This window comes from Thunnus thynnus, chromosome 24 (assembly GCF_963924715.1).
Source record: "Thunnus thynnus chromosome 24, fThuThy2.1, whole genome shotgun sequence".
In the NCBI taxonomy this organism is placed as follows: Eukaryota; Metazoa; Chordata; class Actinopteri; order Scombriformes; family Scombridae; genus Thunnus; species Thunnus thynnus.
This window is the reverse complement of record NC_089540.1, coordinates 19901802-19922618: the sequence shown is the minus strand read 5'-3', so window position 1 is coordinate 19922618 and position 20817 is coordinate 19901802. Positions and strand designations below refer to the sequence as shown.

At 36.1% G+C, this 20817-nt stretch overlaps 1 protein-coding gene across 2 annotated transcripts; it reads right to left on the bottom strand.

Moving 5' to 3' along the window:
- Positions 1-1674: 1674 nt before the first annotated feature.
- LOC137177494 (T-cell surface glycoprotein CD3 zeta chain-like) lies at positions 1675-18818 on the bottom strand. Of its 2 annotated transcripts, none has more exons than XM_067583846.1 (8): positions 18614-18818; positions 6613-6710; positions 6447-6491; positions 5931-5993; positions 4869-4904; positions 4631-4684; positions 3904-3933; positions 1675-3782 (listed from the first exon to the last, which is right to left on the bottom strand). In XM_067583846.1, exons 1-8 carry the CDS (start codon positions 18672-18674, stop codon positions 3717-3719), a joined length of 453 nt encoding a protein of 150 aa, XP_067439947.1. In that variant the 5' UTR covers positions 18675-18818; the 3' UTR covers positions 1675-3716. The 2 variants fall into 2 exon arrangements, with proteins under 2 accessions (XP_067439947.1, XP_067439948.1); XM_067583847.1 differs by lacking the exon at positions 18614-18818 and adding an exon at positions 13178-13626.
- Between the last annotated feature and the right edge of the window lie 1999 nt (positions 18819-20817).

The window sequence follows — 20817 nt, the reverse complement described above, 5'->3', positions numbered from 1 at the left end:
CCGTCTTCTTCTTCTACTTCGGCTTTTTTAGCGGATCGCAGTACCAGCTTTTAGATGCAAACCGCCACCTACCGTCCGGAGTATGTAGAGCAGCCTGTAATAATGAAATACAACAAGTTTATTTTAGAAATTATATTGTATTAAACAGTCCGGTGTTTATTAATAAATCTACTACCCCTCTCTGTATTTTTCACACTTCATCTCCATTTGTTCCTAGTATCTCTTCCAAATCTCTCATCCTTTCTTCATTATATTTGACACATTGTATTATTACATGTTCAGCATTTTCAGTTATATTACAATGAGCACATACTTGTGAATTTACTTTTCCCAATAGAAATAAAGTCTTGTTTAAATCAGTGTGATCGAACCTTGACCTGCTCTCTTCTACACTCACTAACTGTTGTTTGTACTCTACATCGTCTGCCCTTTTGATATATTTAATATTTATATTTATAATATACTGTCCTCATCCCAATTTAACACACTTCCTTTAACCCCTTGCAAGACAAAACTACTGACAGTGAATGAAAATTATATTTTCTATACACACAATAAACCAACAATCTTTTAAAATACCTGAAATTAATCCTTCATTTAGACTTGAAAATACGCCAAACATTAAAAATTTGGTAGCTAGAAAACCCTGAATTTGAAAAAGTAAACACTAAACGCCTTAATTTCAAAAACAATAAATGAACAAATCAAGTACATTTTAACGAGAATTTTTCATAAATTTACACTTGAATTTGAAATATTTGACAAATCCATGAAATATTTACCTTAATATATTTAAATCCATTCAGAGCCCCATTAAACTTATTAAAATACGCACATATAAATAATTACATCATTATTAATGTGTAAATTAATTGAATCTTAAGGTAAAAAATGAAGGGATTCAGTTCCTTTGTGATAAAGAGGATCAAACATATCAAATAACATGAAACTGAATGTTTTCAATGAATTATTAAATATATGAAAATGCAGTAAATCTTGTTTTTGTCCACCAAGAGGCTGAAGCTTCATGTGTTGAGCTGCTTTAACTGGAATTTATTAAGACATTTTTATAAAACGTTTTTTTTTTTTTTTTTTATCAGATATGAGCTTAGAGAAGCTTTTACAGAGCAAACAGAAGTAATACAACAAAGCTAAATATTGATACACAAACATCACAACAAATGCACACATTCTCAGGAAAATATCAGAACAAATAACTGAATATTTTTATTTCAGTTCAGGTTTATAAAAAACATTAACTGAAAATATTTTAATATTAAGGATCTACTATCTTAATGAAAACAAACGTAATATATATAAAAAAGTAGATTTAAAAGGAAAACTGCTGTATTTTTTTTTTGGTCAAAATACTTTAGAAGCAACATCATTAAAACAAAGCAATCAACAGCCAAAATAAACTTTAAACAGGAGAGAAACAAGCTTAAAGCTGCACAACACATTTATGTAATTCTATCATAAAATATTATGGCTGAAAAAACCCCCAAAGCTTTCCTGTTTGTCTCCAGATTTTACTCAAACTGAGTGAAGCGTTTTTAAGGCGATGATACATCTTAAAAGCAGATATATATACAACAAACAGTGAAGCTTTGATGCTGTTATACCTCCAGATTGATCTTTTTATTTTACATCTAACTACAAGAGTCAGAACGTTGATTTATGTTCTTCTGTGTCTCCTTGTTATTAAATGTTTTAATGAGCTGCTATAAAATGACTGAAAACATTTAATGCAGTCAAAATGGCGCCATCTGCTGGTCAACCGTCGGTGTTGCATTTAAGGAAGAGCTCGTGATGAAACCGTCAGAATAAAAGGGGACTCACTGCTGTTATTAATGATTATTTGTCAGATAAAACAGAGCCTCCAAAGTCCTGAAGAAGAGATGTTTTTTATCTTGTTCGCACAACTTAATATCTTGTTTTTACAAGATTTTTTAACTTGCAAAATCCTGCAAATCATGCGCACAACTTCATAACTGGTAAGAACAAGATGAAAACTTGGCTGCACAAAATGTTGTCTTCAGGACTTCTACAAGAGCAACATTTTGTGCAACCAAGTTTTCATCTTGTTCTTACAAGTTATGAAGTTGTGCGCATGATTTGCAGGATTTTGCAAGTTAAAAAATCTTGTAAAAACAAGATATTAACTTCTGCAAACAAGATTCAAATCTTGCAACTCTTAAGTAAAACTTAATAATTGGTATAAACAAGGTAATATATAGTGGAAAAGTAAAGCACACCAAGGGTTGTAGTGAGGTGTTGACCAATGGAGGTCAAAAGTAGGTCAAGACCAACAATCATGATAGTCATCAAAATAAAAGAGAAATACACATGGAGCCTTTTTTCCTGCTTTAGAATAAACAAGATAATAACTTGTTTGAAGAAGATATTAACTTGTGTGCAAGATTTGAATCTGTTCACACAACATATCTTGTATAAACAAGATCTTGCACGCAAGTTAATATTTTTTTCACACAAGTTATTATCTTGTTTATTCTAAAGCAGGAAAAAAGGCTCCATGTGTATTTCTCTTTTATTTTGATGACAATCATGATTGTTGGTCTACTGTTGAAGCTGCTTCCAGTGGTCAACACATCACCACAACCCTTGGTGTGCTTTACTCTTCCACTATATATTACCCTGTTTATACCAGTTATTAAATTGTACTTAAGAGTTGTAAGAATTGAATCTTGTTCGCATGTTAATATCTTGTCACAACAAGATGTAGTAACTTGTGCAAACAAGACTTAAATCTTGTCAATTTTGCACACAAGATAATATCTTGTTCATACAAGAGCCTCATCTTGTGCAACCGAGTTTTCATTACGTTCGTACAAGTTCTTATGTTGTAAGCATGATTTGCAAGATGTGAATCTTTGTTCACACTAATTTAAAAAAAAAAAAAAAAAAATTCTCTTTTGGGGTTTTGGAGGCTCTGTAGGTTTCAGTTCTGTTTTGAAATATTGTGGCAGATTAAGAAGACACGTTTGTGACAGGTGTGACATCACAAGGCCTCGTCCGCGGTGGTCACGTAACGTTTAACGTGTTAAACGAGGCGTGTCTGGTTTTGATGGACAGAAAAGTTCAGAGAAGCTCAAGTTTTTGGTGCAGAGTCGACAGCCGACAGAACGGATGTTTAACTGATAGAATTGAGGCACATTCAACTTTTAAGATTTGTCACTTGTTTGTTTAGCAACTAAAACTAAAAGGAGACGTTTTTTGCAGTTCTATTTCTGTTATTTACTGCACTGTAACTGTATTTCAGGTGTTTTATTTTCTATTTTTATTTATTTTATATTATTCAGTTTAATTGTTTTTCTTTTTACTGTATTTTTAAATGTTTTTAAACTGTTTCTGTGTTTGAAAGATGACGAATAAAAATAACAAAAATTTAAACTCAGATGTTTGTTCAGTGACATGAACTCTTCCAAAGTCAGAGTTATGATGTGATATTGATCACTTGTGGAAACATCCAAATATTAATCTACTTAGTAAAACAGACTATCCAATAAAATACAAATCCCAGCATGCAACGGTTTGATTAGACTGCGTTCAGATCTCAACAAACCTTCAAAGACAAAAATCTACGAAACAATAGACAGACGGTCGAACTGTTACCGGTCTCGTCATCGTAACACAAAAACTTGAGCCAAATATTTTCTTCAAAACAGACGTTTGTGTGTTTTCCTTCGAGTCTGAAGTTAGCGGGCAGGAAGCGGCTGCATCTGCAGCGAGTCGTAGGTGTCTCTGGTGGCCGAGCTGAGACCCTGAAAGAGACGCAAAAGAATTTTATAAACCAACAATCAGCTCGTGTTACAATATGAATCTGATATATTGATTATTTCACTGATACACAAAACTTAAAATTTCTTTTCAGTTTCCACTCACCTGGTAAACCTGCTCGTTCTTCCTCTGACGCTGCAAACACAAACACCAAAAACAACTTGAGTGGTTCAACAATTCAATATAAATATTCAAAATAGATTTTAAAAATGCCAATTCTGGGAACTGAAATAGATAAAGTATATTTTAAAAGGTGCAATATGTAAGAATTATGTACAAATTTCAGTTTAAAACAATCAAAACTTAACTAAAATTATCAACAGAATGTGAAGAAATAACAGTGTTGACGTCATGTCAAAGACATCAGTGTATTGTGTTGCAGAGATATCTACTGAAGTTAGCATGCTAACCGACTAGCCTCGGCCCGTCCTGTCTCGTTATACTGAAGTCTCCAGTCTGCCCTCCGTCCAACATGAGAGGATTAGATTTATTCAAGCAAACATTAGCTTAATGTTAGCACTGAACTGATATTGCTATCATGCTAAGTCAAAGTCCTAGTTACCTAGTTTGCTAGCTAACAGAGTGCTGCTAATGCACTATTAATTTGGCGCTAACGTAGCGTAACATAATGGATGCCTGTCGATGATATGTCGTCCCCAACTGGTTTGGAGTATGAAGTATGAATTCAACAATTCTTCCATATTGCACCATTAAGAGAGTATACTTTTTTTATACATGTGAAATTCCATTTTTTAAATTGATTTCAATGTATGTTTTGTGCAGATTAATATTTAAATAATTATTGTAAAGAATAATATTGATGAACACTCACCTCTTTTCTAGCAGGAAGCTCCTTATAGCTACTTTCTGTACGTTTGTTCAAGTCCTGAATATTTAAAAGAATCACATAATAAATAATATTGAATAATTATTTTTATTTATCTAAATCAACAATCGTTTTATGTGTTAATACAACTACAAACAGGTATTACTAATATTTGTTTCTAAAGTTATTAACCGTCAAACAACATTTTCAAAACAAACACATTAAAAAAATGGATGTTTGTTACCGTGTATGTGGCGTTATCGTCAGCCGGCCGGCGGTTCTGTTGAACGGAACAAAACAGAACCGATTAGAATAAGCAGATAAGGAGGACGAAGGCTGAAATGATCTATTTAAGTGTTTCTGTGTTCTTTAAGAATCTTTCAGGGTTCAACAAGGTTATTTCGATGGTTCTTCTGGGTTTGTTTGAGATCTTTTCAGTTTCTCCTGTTGTTTTCCTTTTCAGAGAACCTATAATAGTTGGTAAATAATTAATCCATAAATAGTTAAAGACAATATAACAATAACAATATAACTGAGGTTCCCAAATGATCCGAATGAACTGTTTGTAATAAAGGGTTTCGTTCTACGATCTGAGCTTTTTACTGTTCTTTTAGAGGACCTGAAGTGTTCCTGAGGGTCTGTTCTTTTGTTGTTTTTGACATTTCTTTAGAGACTAATGCAGGTTTTCTAGGGGAATTCCACAACTTTTCTGTTGTTGTTGCAGGGTTGTTTTTTGGTTCCTCATTGTTTGTTAAGGTGTTCCCCTTTCAAGGTTTGTTTCAGAGAACCTGATAATTATAGAACCTGGTGATTCAGCTTATTCTACGGTTCTTTCAAAGTTCTTCATTGATTGTTTAATCCATCATGATTCTTGCAGGTTTTTTGGGTTCTCTGTTTTTTTGGGTCCTTTCAAGGTTTTTTGAAGTTCAAAGGGGTCATTTCAAAACCTTTCAAGGTTGTCCCTGTTTTTTCAGGGTTCTTTGTGGATTGTTCTTTTATTGTCTTTGAGATCTACCAGCGTTCTGTCAATGGGTTTTTAGTCCTAAGTTTGTTTGACTTTTTTGAGGGATCCTTCTGGGTTCTCTAAGGTTTGCTCGGGTTCTTTTAATTAATTTCAAAGGGGTTCTTTATGTATTTTATCACAGCTCTTGTAGGAGTTGTCTGAGGTTCTTCAGGATTTGTTTGCCAAGCAACGTTTTTTTCTAATCACATTAACTGAAAGTGAAGGATCACATGTTCCTCGTAGGTCCTCCAGTAGAACCAGCAGATATATTATATATTTACATATAAACACAGTAACACTCACTCTTCCTCTCTCAGCGTCTCTCATCAGCGGAGCGTAAGCACCGGTGTCCTGACCCTTCAGATCCTAAACACAAACACACACAATTACACAGAAATTAATTAAAGAAAAGACGACGGCGGCAACAGAGTTAATAAACCATAGTGCATACTACCACATAGTCTATTAATACTGTTAAAATAACAATAAATTACATTGTAAACTGAATATTTTTGGGTTTTGGACTGTTGGTCACACAAACTTAGACATCTGAAGATGTAACCTTTGACTCTGGGAGACCATGGCGCCCTTTTTTAAAAAATGTTTTGACATTTTACGACTAATTGATTAATGAAAAGAATTGTTAGTTTGGACTTTGTGAAAAGCTAAAACATGGTCCTGATGAGTTTGTACCAGATGGGAACATTTTCAGTTCAGCTCAGTGCTCAGAGGTGATGAGTTTCAAGAATATTCACACTGAAAAACAACTAAGGTGATAAATAAATATCTGCTGTTATGACAAAAGTGTAGAAGACTCACGGTGTAGATACTCTCCTCCGTTGACTTCGCTTTGGTTTTGAAGAACTAAATGAAGAAAAACAAAGAAATCTGGAGGTGAGATTGTGGAAAATGTTCCTTTAAATGTGACCTGATATGAAGGTTGAATCAGCAGTAAAGCATCGTGTTTGTGTTTGTGTCGGAGGACCTTCTCCTTGATGAACATGCCGGTGATGATGAGGCCGTACAGACCGAGGAAGCCGTCCAGGACGTAACACAGCTGAGGGTCGTACATGTTCAAGGCCTCTGCAGGGGGGTCAGAGGTCACAGGTCAGGGTCATGTATGATGATATTAATGAGAATACACACTCAGCATTTATCTCTGGTGGACAGTGTTGTTTGAGTCAAAGAACAGAGACACTTTCTCCTTCAGTCGAGGGTGCAAATAATGTAAAACGTATGAATCACACTTTTTTGCCTCTGGGGTTTCAGACACAGCGTGGTGTCTGAAGTGTGTTCACACTAGAAATTCACAGAACAAGTTTTTGTCTTTAATCACTGACATTGGAAACACGTTAACAAAGAATCTTTTGTTGGCCGACGTTCATCAGAAACGCTTGTTATTTGTTAAATTTTCAGTTATTTTACTGCATAATTACTTTTATATTAATACTATAATTAATTTTATTTTATTGTAGTAATTTATATATATAATTACTACATTTTGTGTTTTTTAAGCAAGCAAGCAACGTTTATTTATATTGCACCTTTCACAAACACCAGTTACAAAGTGCTTCACAGTAAATAAAGTGCTTCACAAATAAAATAAAAATAAAATAAAATAAATTCAGGATAAAGAAAAGCAAAGACACCAGATAAAATACACAAGTAGAGCAGATAAAACGGAGAAGCTAAGATAAAATAGCACATAGTTCATACTACCCAAATGCCTGTCTGAACAAATGGGTTTTTAGCTGCTTTTAAAAGGAGTCTACATTATCCAAGGACCTTCAGCTGGTTGGAAGACTATTCCAAAGCTTAGGGGCTGCTGACTGGAAGGCACTATCACCCCGGGTCTTAAAATGTGTACGAGGTCCACTTAGAAAGCCCTGGGTGGAGGATCTAAGAGCTCGACTAGTGGTGTAGGGGTGCAGAGGGTCACTAATGTACTGTGGAGCCATGTAGGGCTGCTATAAGTGAGCACCAACATTTTAAAATGAATTCTATAATTTACTAGAAGCCAGTGCAGTGAGATTAAAATAGGAGTTATATGTGACCATCTGTTGGATCGTGTTAAAAGTCTAGCAGCAGCGTTTTGGACAGTTTGTAAGCGGAGTATGGAAGATAGATAAAGGCATGTATTAACATCTCCATTTCATTTCTTGATACTACAGACCGGAGTTTGGCTGTTTCTGAGGTGAAGATGAAGATAAGGCACCGAGGTTCTGCCTGATCGCTGACTGCAGAGTATCAGGGTCAAAGATCAGGACTTCAGTTTTGTTTCGGTCTTTTATGTGAGTTCACCAAAGCACATCTGTAACCATCAGATCCTTTACTGAAGTAAAAGAACATAAGTATAATATTGGATCATTTGAACATTTATTGAAATGAAAGCATGTGAGAAGTTTAGAGGGAAAAATCACTATTTGGTGGAACTGTTAACAACTCATAGACATGTGAAATGTGACCCCGACTACACACTGCTTTTTGTAAGACGGCAAAAGCCAAAAAGGTTGGAAACCACTGGTTTCATCTTTAACAATGTGTTGTATTTTAAAAGCTTGTTATATTATCCATTGTGTCAAATCTTCATCTGAAAAGTAACTAAAGCTGTCAAATAAATGTAGTGGAGTAGAAAGTACAATATTTCCCTCTGAAATGTAGAAAGTAGCATCACATGGAAATACTCAAGTAAAGTACAAGTACCTCTAAACTGAGTAAATGTACTTTGTAAGTAAGTAGATTAAGTCATTTATCAGAAACTACAGAAAGCTCTTCAGGCTGTTTGGTTCCTGACATGAGTTCAAATGTTTTGTAGAATTTATTCATTAGTGAAACCAGATTGAACACATTTCTGACTCTTGTGTTTTCTGTACCTTCCAGCGTGACGGTTGTTCTAGTTCAGCTCAGTCTCGGCTTGTGAGAAACTTCAGTGTCTCAACCGCACGACCAAACCAAACCCGAACCACCATCTGTCTTAACTTCTGACTTCTGTTTAAAATCAGTGAAGCTTTATTTTTTCAACCAAACAGGAGAATTTCCCGTCTCCTGGTTCAGAAAGTTACCTGACGTCTACCTACTGAGCTCACATCGGAGGTGTGAAGTCGCCATGACAACTGCTGATGGATAACAGTTTATGACTATTTTAGGAGATGAGTTCATCATCTTGTGTTTCGAGGTTTTGAGGCTCGTTGGTACACTCGGTCAGATAAGAGCAGAGATAGAGCGGATATAAACAAAACAGGAAGTATCAGCAGTGTGTGTGAGCGTGTGTGTGTGTGAGCGTGTGGTCAGGGTGGGCGTACAATCTGATGAACGCAGCGAGGAAGAGGAGTTTCATGCACACGTGATCAACTCAGCTTAAAACATGCAGACAGATCAGCTCATCTGATCTCAGAGATTAAACTAAACCAGTAAAAATGAGCTTCAAGATGAAACATTAAAATGCTGCTTATGTGTAAATATATCAACAATATTAATCCAGTTATATACAGAATAATAGAATAACCATTCTGCATAATGAATAATTCTACTTTTGATACTTTAAATGCATTTTGAATGCAGGAGAGTACTTTTACATCACAGTATTACTACTTTTATTTAACTAATTGCCTCTTTAACCACTTTAGATGAAGAGAAAACAACTAAACATGTACTGAAAGAAAAAGTCGAACATTTGAACTAAAGTTTTCTTTTTCTCATGTGAAGATTATTTATATTTACGGCAGAGAAAAGTTGCATAATCTGATAATTATGAGCGTGTCTGGTTTGACACGCACAGTCACAGTTAGAATAAAGTGACCTGATGTTGCAATGATGCAAACACACACGGCACACTTATAAAAAAATAAAAATAAATAAAGTAACGTGTTCCTCTGAGTTTAAATAAAAGTTGCACGGATGAAAAAATTACATCTAAAAAAAGAAAAGAAGAAGAAGCTCTTCGGTGTTTCACCATCACATCAGTCCGAACACTGCCTGAATTGACACACAGACACACACACATATATATATATATATATATATATATATATATACAGAACTATATTTTTAATTTGTCTGGTAGTTTTTTTCTTTTTTCACACTTTTTATCGTCACATACACTTAAGGAAACAAGACATTTAAAGTTGTCAAAAGTAAATCAGCTAAATATCCTTCGACCCTCCAAATAGATGCTACAAACACTTACAGTCTCACACACTCTCACATACTTTAGCACCTTTACATCAGCGCGTACACAGTCATGTCCGGTACAAACACCCTGAATTCAAAGGCCGAGCCCGATGATAAGAAAGGCAGCAGCGAATTATCTTCATCTAGACGCCTCGTCTCTGTTCATCTGATGAGTTTCTGCTTGTGTAACAAACGACATCACTCTGATATATTATAAAACACAACACGGTCAGAAACGTTTCCATCGTTGTTCCTGCCGTTTACACCGTCTGTTACCCATTTAATAATCAAACACATACAGTAAATCATTTATATATATATATATATATATATATATATATATTATATAGAACCGCAGTACTACAACAGTATTAATAGTTGTTGTAGTAGTAATAAGTAAAAGAGTATTAACAATGGTAGTATTTTACATGGTTCAGATACATGTCAGAGCGTGGTAAACAGCCGTCCTCCTTCACATGACAAAAGCTTTTTAAGCAGCATTAAATGATCAAATCTCTTTTAAAGTCTGTCAGGATACGTTTTGTGTCCAAATTTAACATGTGAATAAAAAGTGTCTGCGGCGTCTCATCAGACCGACGTATTAATAATAAACAATATAAACGAACAGGGACGTCGACTGTTACCTTCATTATTTAGATTGTAAATGGAGTCGACATGTTATTTCCCCCCGTATGATAAACTAACAACATGTAGAAACCACTTTATAAAACACTGATTATGACCCGATCAGAGCTTCTACCATCCAATCCATTAAAAGACGGTTTTCCTCTTCTGTTTCCCTCATCGGACGCATCAATATATAAAAACTATATAAAAATAAACATTTTATCTAAATTTATACAAACAAGAACAAAATTTAAATATGTTTTCAGATGTTTTTACTGTCTCTCATCAGTGTTACTTGTTATTGTCTTTTATCTATTTTACTGTTATTTTCATATTTTTATCTGTTTTGATGGTTTTATTTTTATATTTTAGTCATTTTTATGTCTCGTGACCTTTAGTCTCAAATAATTATACATTTGTATCTTGTCTTTTTATCAGCTGGTTGTCATCTAAAGCTCTTTGACCTGCTTCTCTATGAATAAAGGTAGAAAATTGAATTAAATACTGACACTAAGTGAATGTGATATGAAATGTCGACTTCCACAGCTCTGTTCTGGTTTAATTTCACTGATTTTATGTTTGTCTTGTGTGTTTGTCTCTTAAAACAGAGAACAAGTCTTTCTTTCCACTGAAACTGTTGTTTAAGTTTGATCACCAGAAGCTAAACTGACTCAACCGGAGCTTTCAGCTGTGAATGTTTCAGTAATTCACTGAGACGTGACTGGAAAGCTTGATCACATTTAAAAAAAAAAACCAAACAATTTTAATAATCCTTCATACGCTGACTCATCACAGATGCAGAGTTTCAAAGGTTGTTTCCATTCATCGGCTCAGAAACGTTTCCATCACAAACGTCAGTCTGTTTCTAAACCAGCATCATATTTTCAAAATAAGGTGCGATGAATCTTTTAGTCTTTTTTATACTTTTACAGATAGAAGCTTCATGAACACTCTAACAAATGTAAGGTTTATGTGTGTGAACGTCGAGGCTGCAGTCTGAGTCTCTCTCATGTTGTTACAGCAGAGAGGTGAAAGCTCTGGTTCATGGTCCGCTGGACAGTCGGCAGCGAGCGTCACGTTCAAATAAAAATATCAAACATTTGACGGCTTCAGCGTTTAAATGTGAATATTTGCTGCTTTTCTTTTGTCTTAAATTTACAGTTACATTAAATATCTTTGTGTTTTGGACTGTTGGGACCTTTCGTCACTGTTTTTATGGATCAAATAATTAATAGAGAAAATAATCAGGAGAGTTATTGATCGTGAAAACAGTTGCTGATCTAAAACACAATGATCCACAAACTGATTCATCTCTGATCTGTTGATTTTTATAGAAATCTTTTTTAATTGTTAAAATTGAAGAAATAAAGTTTTCATTTGCAGTTTGATAATATAAAGAAACTATAAAGAACACGAGAAGAAAAATCATCTGTAACTATTTTAACAGCATTGAAGTTTTTTTTGGGGCTTTTGTAAGAGTTCGTTTGGATGATCAGTCGTCATTTTTCAAAGTAAAAAGCTAAATATTTGCTGGTCAAACTGAATATCTTTTGGTTTGTGGCTGTTGGTCGGACAAAACAAGACGTGAAGACGCCATCTTGGACTGTGACGAGCGAGCAGTTAATTGATTAGTTGAAAAAATAATCAGCAAATTAAAAAAAAGCAATAAGGAGACACAACGTCACTGTCAGCGATTCTGCAGATTAAAGACGTCACAGTCGACTGATGGAACAAATAAAGATAAAAGTAAAAGAGGAATCGACAGACGACATGACTCAGATTCTTCTGGATCTACAGACGTTTACGTGAATAAACATTTTCCAAACGTAACTGGAACCAAACCGCTGATATTATAATGTGAAATTAAAGTCAACGTTTACTGTAACCTGCGACCAGACGGAAACACTAGTTGTGACTGCTCTGACGTGAGATAGATAATACTGTGTGTGTGTGTGTGTGTGTGTGTTCAGACTGATTCATTCAGAAATGCAGATGAATCTTTTTTAAATATAATTTTTTTTCCATGTGTGTGTTTTTCTGATTCTGCTGCATAATCACAGCAGGAAACAGTTAAAACAAGTTGAAAGTGGAAACAATAAAATGAGTTGTTATGTGTCAGTAAAGCAGGTTATTAAACTGCTTATTTACGTGTTTGACAAAGAGACGTGAGGAGCTCAGAGAGCAGCGACGGCTTCCTGAATGAACCTCAAGCTGAAGGTTGCGGTCGTCTTCAGTAAATATCAGCTGAAGGGTGTCGACTTTATTAGACTGAAAACTTAAGAGGCTCTACTGTAATTTATTTCTGGCTCCTACTAGTTTCTCTTTCCCACAATGCCTTTCAACACCCCCACCCCTCCTTTCCAAAGAAAAAGGGTGTGACCTCACGGCTACTGTTTTAAAATGGCCGTCTAGAGAAGCTGCAGGTTAGCTCAACATGACGCTCAAACTGCTTTTCTTCTTCAGTCTCCCTGAAAAAAAGCTGCTTTCTGAAATAAATGAAGGTGTGTCGTTGTGTCATCACATTTACAACATAATCTTCATCATCATCGTCTTCTCTTTTCTGCTGCACGACCACCCGCTGTATATCAAGATGGACGACATGACACCTGCCCCCCCGCCCCCCAGACACACACACACATACACAAGAGCAGCGACAGGAAGTGGAGACATTTTGTCTGAGACCTTTACACTGGTTATTAGCGTTCACATTGATTTCTGCATTCTCGTATATGTCTATAAGACACTATACTCACTATAGGTCACGTCACGTCCGCTGCTTCTTCTCTTTTAGCAAAAAGCAGAAGGAAAACTTTGTTGATGCTGCTGCTCGATAAATCTGCAGAGGAACTGAAATCATCCGTATTTCTAAATGTTCTTTATGTGCCGTCCTCTCTGAGCGGCTCACCGTTCACAGCTCGTCCACTGATCAGACGGTCTGCAGGTGACGGCTGCAGACGTTAAACATAGAAACATTGTGGCGCTTTAAGAAGCAGGTCGGCTCAATAAACTCAGTCTATTCACCGTTTTAAAGTCTTTCTACTGGTGGTGTCCATTGGTGTCATCAGTCTCCTGATATTTACCCTCCTGTGTGTTAACAAAGACACTTTCAGTTATGCTCAGCTTGTATTAAAGGTGCCAATAAAGTTTGATTGAATTAGTTTTTCTGCTTCAATTTGACGCAAATCAAACTGAAATTGTGGACAGACACGTTCTTCTACCTCGTCAAAACCTGCCGCCTATATTACCCACAATGCATCTGTAGAGTTGATTATCATCCTGCGTATACCGGTATACCGGGGTCATTTACCAACAATACAAAAAAAAAAAAAAAAAAAAAGCATTTGCAAAATTTCCTGGTGAAAGTTTTGCACCTAAAAATCTAAAAGGTTATGAAGCCGAGCTTACTGTTGTCATGACAACCGTACTCGCCCCGCCAGCCTGAACCAAGGCGTAAAATTCACATTAAGGCGTCATTAAGCAGCAGTTTGTTTGTTTGTTTGTTTGATGAAGTCTCTGAGTTTATTAACTGCACATTTTGTTGACTTGCTAGTATTAATCTCATCTTCCTCCTCCGCTTTTTATTGATTACATATTATTTCTCATTAATTTTCTTGTTACTTCCTGCTTTAGATATTGAGTAATCTTTGGGCGTCAATTAGATAAACGTTATCAGCTCAGATGTTGCATAATTTGTCCTCAAGCAGATGATTTCAACATCCCAAACATGTTATCTGATGATCATATGACGAGAAAATCATCAAGTTTGTTCCTCGCAAAGCAAAAAGCAGCCTCATGGTGATGTACAGATATAACACCAGACCTCCCAGTGTTCTGTACTGGTTCCCCTTTAGATCATATATATCATCATATATAAGTTCAGGACCTTTTTCTCTCTTTTGTAAGGAGATGGTGTTTATGTCTTGTTGTTGGGAATAAAGAGATCATTTAGAGAAACTGTTAAATGTGTCACAGCGTTGAGAAGCTGCAGCTCGGTGTCAGTTTGCTCGCGCGGTTTCAGATGAAGCGGTTTGTTCCTGAACACCTGGAAATAATCCAGGACACCTCACCGCCTCCTCTGCGTTTAATTGTTTCACCTCAGCTTTCTGTTTCTTTTCTCTCTCGTGTCGCTGCCACCGAGCTTCTGTCAACACCGCATCTCTCTCTCTGTCTCTCTGTCTCTCTGTCTCGCCTCCATGTTTTCTGCCTTTCATGAAAGATACACACAGCTATAACGTTTATTAGACATCTGCTGTGAACAACGAGGTGCCACTTCTTCTTCTTCTTCTTTCTTTCTATTTTGAAGCTTTCTTTTCAACCTGTGAGGAGTGGTTCTGTGAAACTATCGTCTCAAACGAAGCGTACGGTTTTTTTTTTTGTTGTTTTTTTTCACCGCAGCAGCTTCTGACACATTATCACCACAAAGAGGCTGAAGCTCAGTTTGGGAAACACGGTTCAGCTCTTAAACTAGAAACCGCAGAGCTGCTTCCTGAACGGGGGGTTCTCTCTCTCTGTGGTCAATACAATTTCTTCATTTGACTACATAACAGAGCTGCTACACCTCGTATGGTCATGTTAATAACGGAAATATAAGACTTATTTTACAGTAAAGACAGTGTTGCTATGTGTTGTTTAAGATAGTTGGGTGTCAATAACAAAGCGTTATTAATAGTAAAGTTGACTATAATTATCTCTACATGCTATTTAGTCCTTAAAATAATTTAAATACTCATTAATGTCTCCGTAGTTAATGCAAAGCCTCCTTAAAAGTGATCATTTGACTTTATTTGTTGAGCAAACCTTAAAAAAACGCCTGAAAACTTGATTTCAAATGTGTTTTAGGAGGACGAGGAGTACGGAGGACCTTTCATGTCGAATGTAGTGTTAATGATCGGGGGTCATTTCTGGAGTTATTCTCAGTTTAATGCTGTTTTTATAACTTTAATATGCCATTAATACACTCTGTGAACCATAAAAACTAGAGAGCCATCATACTAAAACCACCTCACACTCACCCTGTTTGAATCTACAGCATTTACAGAGAGGAATATGCGTCAGTTAACCATTATTACCCTTTATTAATATTAATGTTTTTAACAATATGTTTAACACGCTGAGAGATGACAACTATTAAGGAAACACAGAAGCAAAATGTGTTTAAATAAAGATTTATGTGGCAAAAGACGTATTTAGATAAAAAACAAAGACAATCTTCAAAGTGTTGAAAGTTATTCCTGCAGTTTAAACTGTATTTATAATATTTTCACTCTTCATTTTAATCTGCATTTCAGTTTTTGTTTGGTTTTATCATTAGCATGTAGATTTATGGATTTAACAGAGCAGGCGAGTCAAATTATTTTCATTTCTGTTTTTGTTTTAAAGGGTTTTATCTATAAAACTCTGTCTGATGTTCAGGAAGCTTCATGATCTGTAGTTTGCCGTTAATACGAGTGATCAGAGATTTTGTAATTCAGCTTTAACACATTTCATCTCTCAGCAGCGAGTGAAACACTGCTGTAAGTTTCTAAAATGGAGGCCATCATGTTGCGGTCCTGAGGTCTCCGTGTTCAGAGCTTCTGTTGCTTTTGTCGCCTCATGAACCACATTTTCTTTAACGCAAATTATAAACTATCTTTTACCAACATTTTCACCCAGTTTTCCCAGACTTGATGTGTTTTGACTTCTACAAATGTTGTTTTATATTTGTTTGCCTGAAAAGTTCAGCTGAAACCAGCAAACTGGCTTTAAAGGACGAGTTCCCAGTGTTTCCAGTGTGTTAAACCAGCAGTTAGGTGTCTATATGAACAGTGAAAGAGGTTTTCCTCGCTGTAATCATTCCTCCTGTTCATACTGGACATTAAAAGATGAAGCTTCTATTCAGCTTCAGCAGTCTGAGTTAGTCATATCAAGTAGATATCTGACACATTTACAGTCTTTTTAGCATCAAATTCTCTCTTTGTGTCTCTGCGGTGGAAGTATAGTAACAAAAAGAGGAACTTTGGCACTAAAAAGACTGTAACGTTGAAAGATATCTACTTGATTTGACTCATTTGGACGCTGAAGCTTCATATTAGCTTCAGATAAACTTTTAAATACATTTTTGCACAGAAGGAGGACTGTGGATTTTGTCCTCCATCACTTCCATTGTAAGGTCATTATGAAGGGATCTTCTAATGGTCAGTATGAACAGGAGGAATGATTACAGCAAGAAAAACAGCGTTAATGTTCATTTGAGCTCCTTGCTGTTGGTTTAAGACACACTTGATAAACTGTGAACGCGTCTTTTGATTCTCTAAACTTTAAATTGGTTTTTAAAGCTGCAGGACATCACACACACACACACACAAAAACAACCACCAAAAACATTTAACCTGCGCCAGTTGGAGTTTATAATGGTTACAGTTCTGTTCTGACCGTTAATACTGGTTCATCTTGTGACCATTTTGGATTTGGAGCACGCGATTCCTGTCTGTTATTACCAGCATTATGCCATATTTCAGCTAACGTTGGCTTTTACAAAACATTTCACAAACTTCTTATTGGCTTTAAAAGTCAGATGCTACATGATAGTAGCCCGTAAGCTAACCGGAGTTTGATTAACAAAAGTTACGTATATGAAAACGTAACACGAGAGCAATGCCAGAGGAGGTTCTGGATATATTACAAATATAAAAATATGGATAAACCAATTAATGTGTTAATTGAGCCAAATGCTGTATATTTTGCTGACATGACAACATACATTATGTAGAATGTGTGAAAGTATGAAACTTCAGGTCTTTAAGTAGCATTTGGTGAAGTTTCCAGACATCCAAGTTTGTTTGTTTTACATTTCTGAGTCTGCATGTCCAGCTAATGTTAGTAACAAGCTTTAGTTTAAGTTCATGTTTATTTGTCATTCCAACTATAAAACATGCTGCATTAAAATATTGTTTTTTGGTGATCAGAGAATTAAAAACTCACAAAACATCAGTCAAAACATAAAACATCTGAAGTGTACGATAGCATCAAAACCTGAGTGCAAAAAAGATGTTAGCTATAGCTGCTATAAGCTAACATAAAGACTCATTTTAACTTATTTATCGACAAAAACACGGAGAGTGATGCCTCTTTCTTTGTGTTGATGCTAATGTTAGCCTCTGCCACGTCCGTTAGCTTGTGTGCTAATCAGATGTGTTAAAAGCCACACGTTGCTGACCGACTGAACAGCTGCTACAGTTAGCTGAACTACTAACTGATTTATACTTTCTGCACACAAAATGAATCAGATGAATCAAAAAAAAAGATGACTTAACTTTAAAAAAACTGACAGAGATGAAACGTGTGATTGATTCTGAACCAACAACAACATGGCTGCCAGAAGCCGCTTCACAGTTTGAATTTGGCGTCGACATTCACTTTTCCGTTTTTTTTAGCTTCTGTTTGAACGTCCTCAAGGGGAATTACACACCTTTACAGATGCTGACGGGTTTGTTTACTCTCAAAAACCACGTCTGCTCGTCTCTTACATTTGGTGATTTATTTATTTATTTATTTATCACTTGTTTTTTTTTTGTTTACTTCCAAGCTCTGTTGTGGGTTCAGAAAACAATTAAAAAACCTCTTTGGTGCACGATACACTTGTTGAAACCAACTGGATTATTATGATATTATTTAAAAAAAGGCATAATCACAGAGTTTAAAACACAGATATGTTTTCTTTGTGCCGGCAGAGACTTACATTTGGAAATATACGTCTTTCATCAAATTCAAATCCAATGTGTCGTATTTCTCTTCATCAACAAGCAACTTATAAAAGTAAAAAATGCCATAAAAAGATTAACAAAACGCAAACTGAAGCTGCTTTTACTCATTTTAAGCAATAGACCCTTTTGACAGCAGACATTTTGACTTTTCAAAGCAGGAAAAGCAAAGCAGGTGTGAATATTAACACAAACAATGGCTCCATTCCATTAACTGTCCCAGTAAACCATGTCAATAAGGAAGCATGCACAATACCAGTAAACCCTGGAACTGGCTCAACTAACTGGAACAAAGTCATCATTAATGTTATTAATTCCACCTGTGTTGTTTCTCCTGCTTTGACAAGTCAAAATGTCTGCCGTGAAAAGGGTCTATGAGAGGGAAGTCAGAGCATCTGTGAAGTGAAATAGTTTGTGAAAAGTTGTGTGTCGTGTTTTGATGAGTCTTACCTGCCGGGGGAAACACAGAGGCGAGGACCAGCAGGCCACATATCCATGTCTGGAGCTCCATCCCGAACGGGTTTCCCCAAAAAAAAAAGGACGAGTTTTCTTCAAACTGGTTGCAGTCACCAGGGACGAACTGACAAGACTGAGGCGAACTGTACGTCTTCCTCTGTCGACTTGAAGTGGAACAGGAAGTGGTGAGGAGCTGCTGTGCCAGGTGACACACAACACAAAGACACATTTTCTCCCACACACAAACACACTCTTTCTACTTACACATGGAAACAGAAATTCAGTTTGTCGTGTCTGTTTGTCTGCTGTTTGCTTGATGTTTTCAGTAAATCATCAGGGGGCAACCGAAATCTTAATCTGTACAGAACTGGAGGGGGGAGGATTATCTTCCTGCTAATGGTTTCATTTATGTTCTAGTTTTTGGTGTTTATACAGATGCCTTTTCATTTTTAAAGTAGTTTTTTTTATTTCCAGAATTCAGGTCTGGAGAGAGATAAACCAGATGACATCACTATGACGTCATCGGGGTTATTCCCCTCAGCTGTACTGACTTTATACTGAATAAAAACAATCCTCAAAACTGAATTATTGTCCTTTATACAAATGAGTTCCGATGGTGCTCTTAACACACAATTTCTAAACATAATTCAGTGAGACGTGACCGTTTCTCTACATAACGGTTTATTAGTTGCATTAAAGGCTCTTACAGCCAGTGGTAGAAAGTAACTAAGTACATTTACTCAAGTACTGTATTTAAGTTCAGTTTTGAGGTACTCGTACTTTACTTGAGTATTTCCATGTGATGCTACTTTATACTTTCTACTCCACTACATCGGGGCAGCCAGTGGCGCCGAGGGCCGTCTTAATGACAGGTGCCATTGCTTCTATACAGCTTTTGGAAATACACACCTGTACACCTTCTTAATATTTTTCCTTTCTTTTTCAATGAAACAAAGTAGTTGTGTGCACATCCACAAAACCTCAGTATACAAAAAATGTAGTGCAAATAAAGAAAAGGGGCTCTGATTCAGTGTGCGGGCGCTCCGTCTATCTAGTTTCCTTTATTTTTCCCCATTGACCTGTCTGCGTTTTCATCTGGTTTGATTTTTTGAAGCCTTACTGGTTGTCAGTTTTCACCCGACATCCACCAAACACTCGTTGAATAGCACCTTGACCCCCACTTTCCTTTTCACCCGGAGGACTGAGAGGACGTTGTCTGGGCTGGAGGTACGATCTTTGCACTTTTTTGGACTCCAATCTAAAATCTCTCCTAGGACGCCAACATAGTCAGGGCCGGCCCTGCACTACATTTATATGACAGCTTTAGTTACTTTTGAAGATTTGACACAATGGATAATATAACAAGCTTTTAAAATACAACATATTGTTAAAGATGAAACCAGTGGTTTCCAACCTTTTTTGACGTCTTACAAAAAGCAGTGTGTAGTCGGGGTCACATTTCACATGTCTATGAGTTGTTAACAGCTCCACCAAATAGTGATTTTTCCCTCTAAACTTCTCACATGCTTTCATTTCAATAAATGTTCAAATGATCCAATATTTCAGCAAAAATCAAAGATTAGAGAAAAAGTCCAAAAACTGAAAACAGATTTGTGTATCAGAACTTTGTTTTTTCTTCTTTCCTCTCCCATTAATCATCTCACCACCCCTCAGATTTATCTGCTGACCCTTTGGAGGGGCCCCACCCCTAGGTTGGGAACCACTGGACTAAACTAGCTAACTGTATATAAAGTAGTGTAAACTAGCTCCACCTCCAGCAGCTACAACAGTAACATGCTGCTCTAACACTGATGCTTCACTATTAATAATCTAACATTTTGTTCCATCAATGCTCATAAAGTTGGAAAATATCACACTTTACATTTAATGACTAAAACTCGGAGAGTGATGCCTCTTTCTTTAGGGAACATCCTTGTGTTGATGCTAATGCTAGCTTCTAGCACATTTGTTAGCTTGTGTGCTAATTAGACATTTTAAATGCTACACATTTCTGCTAACATTAGCTTAACTAGCTAACCAAATTATATTTTCTGAACACAAAATCAATCAGATGAATCAAAGAAACGATCAATAAACTTTAATAAACAGACTCTTTGCTTTCTACGTGCCAATAATAGTATGTTGTTTAATGTTTGTTGGTATAAATTATCATGAGTTAAAATAAGATTTCACTAAAT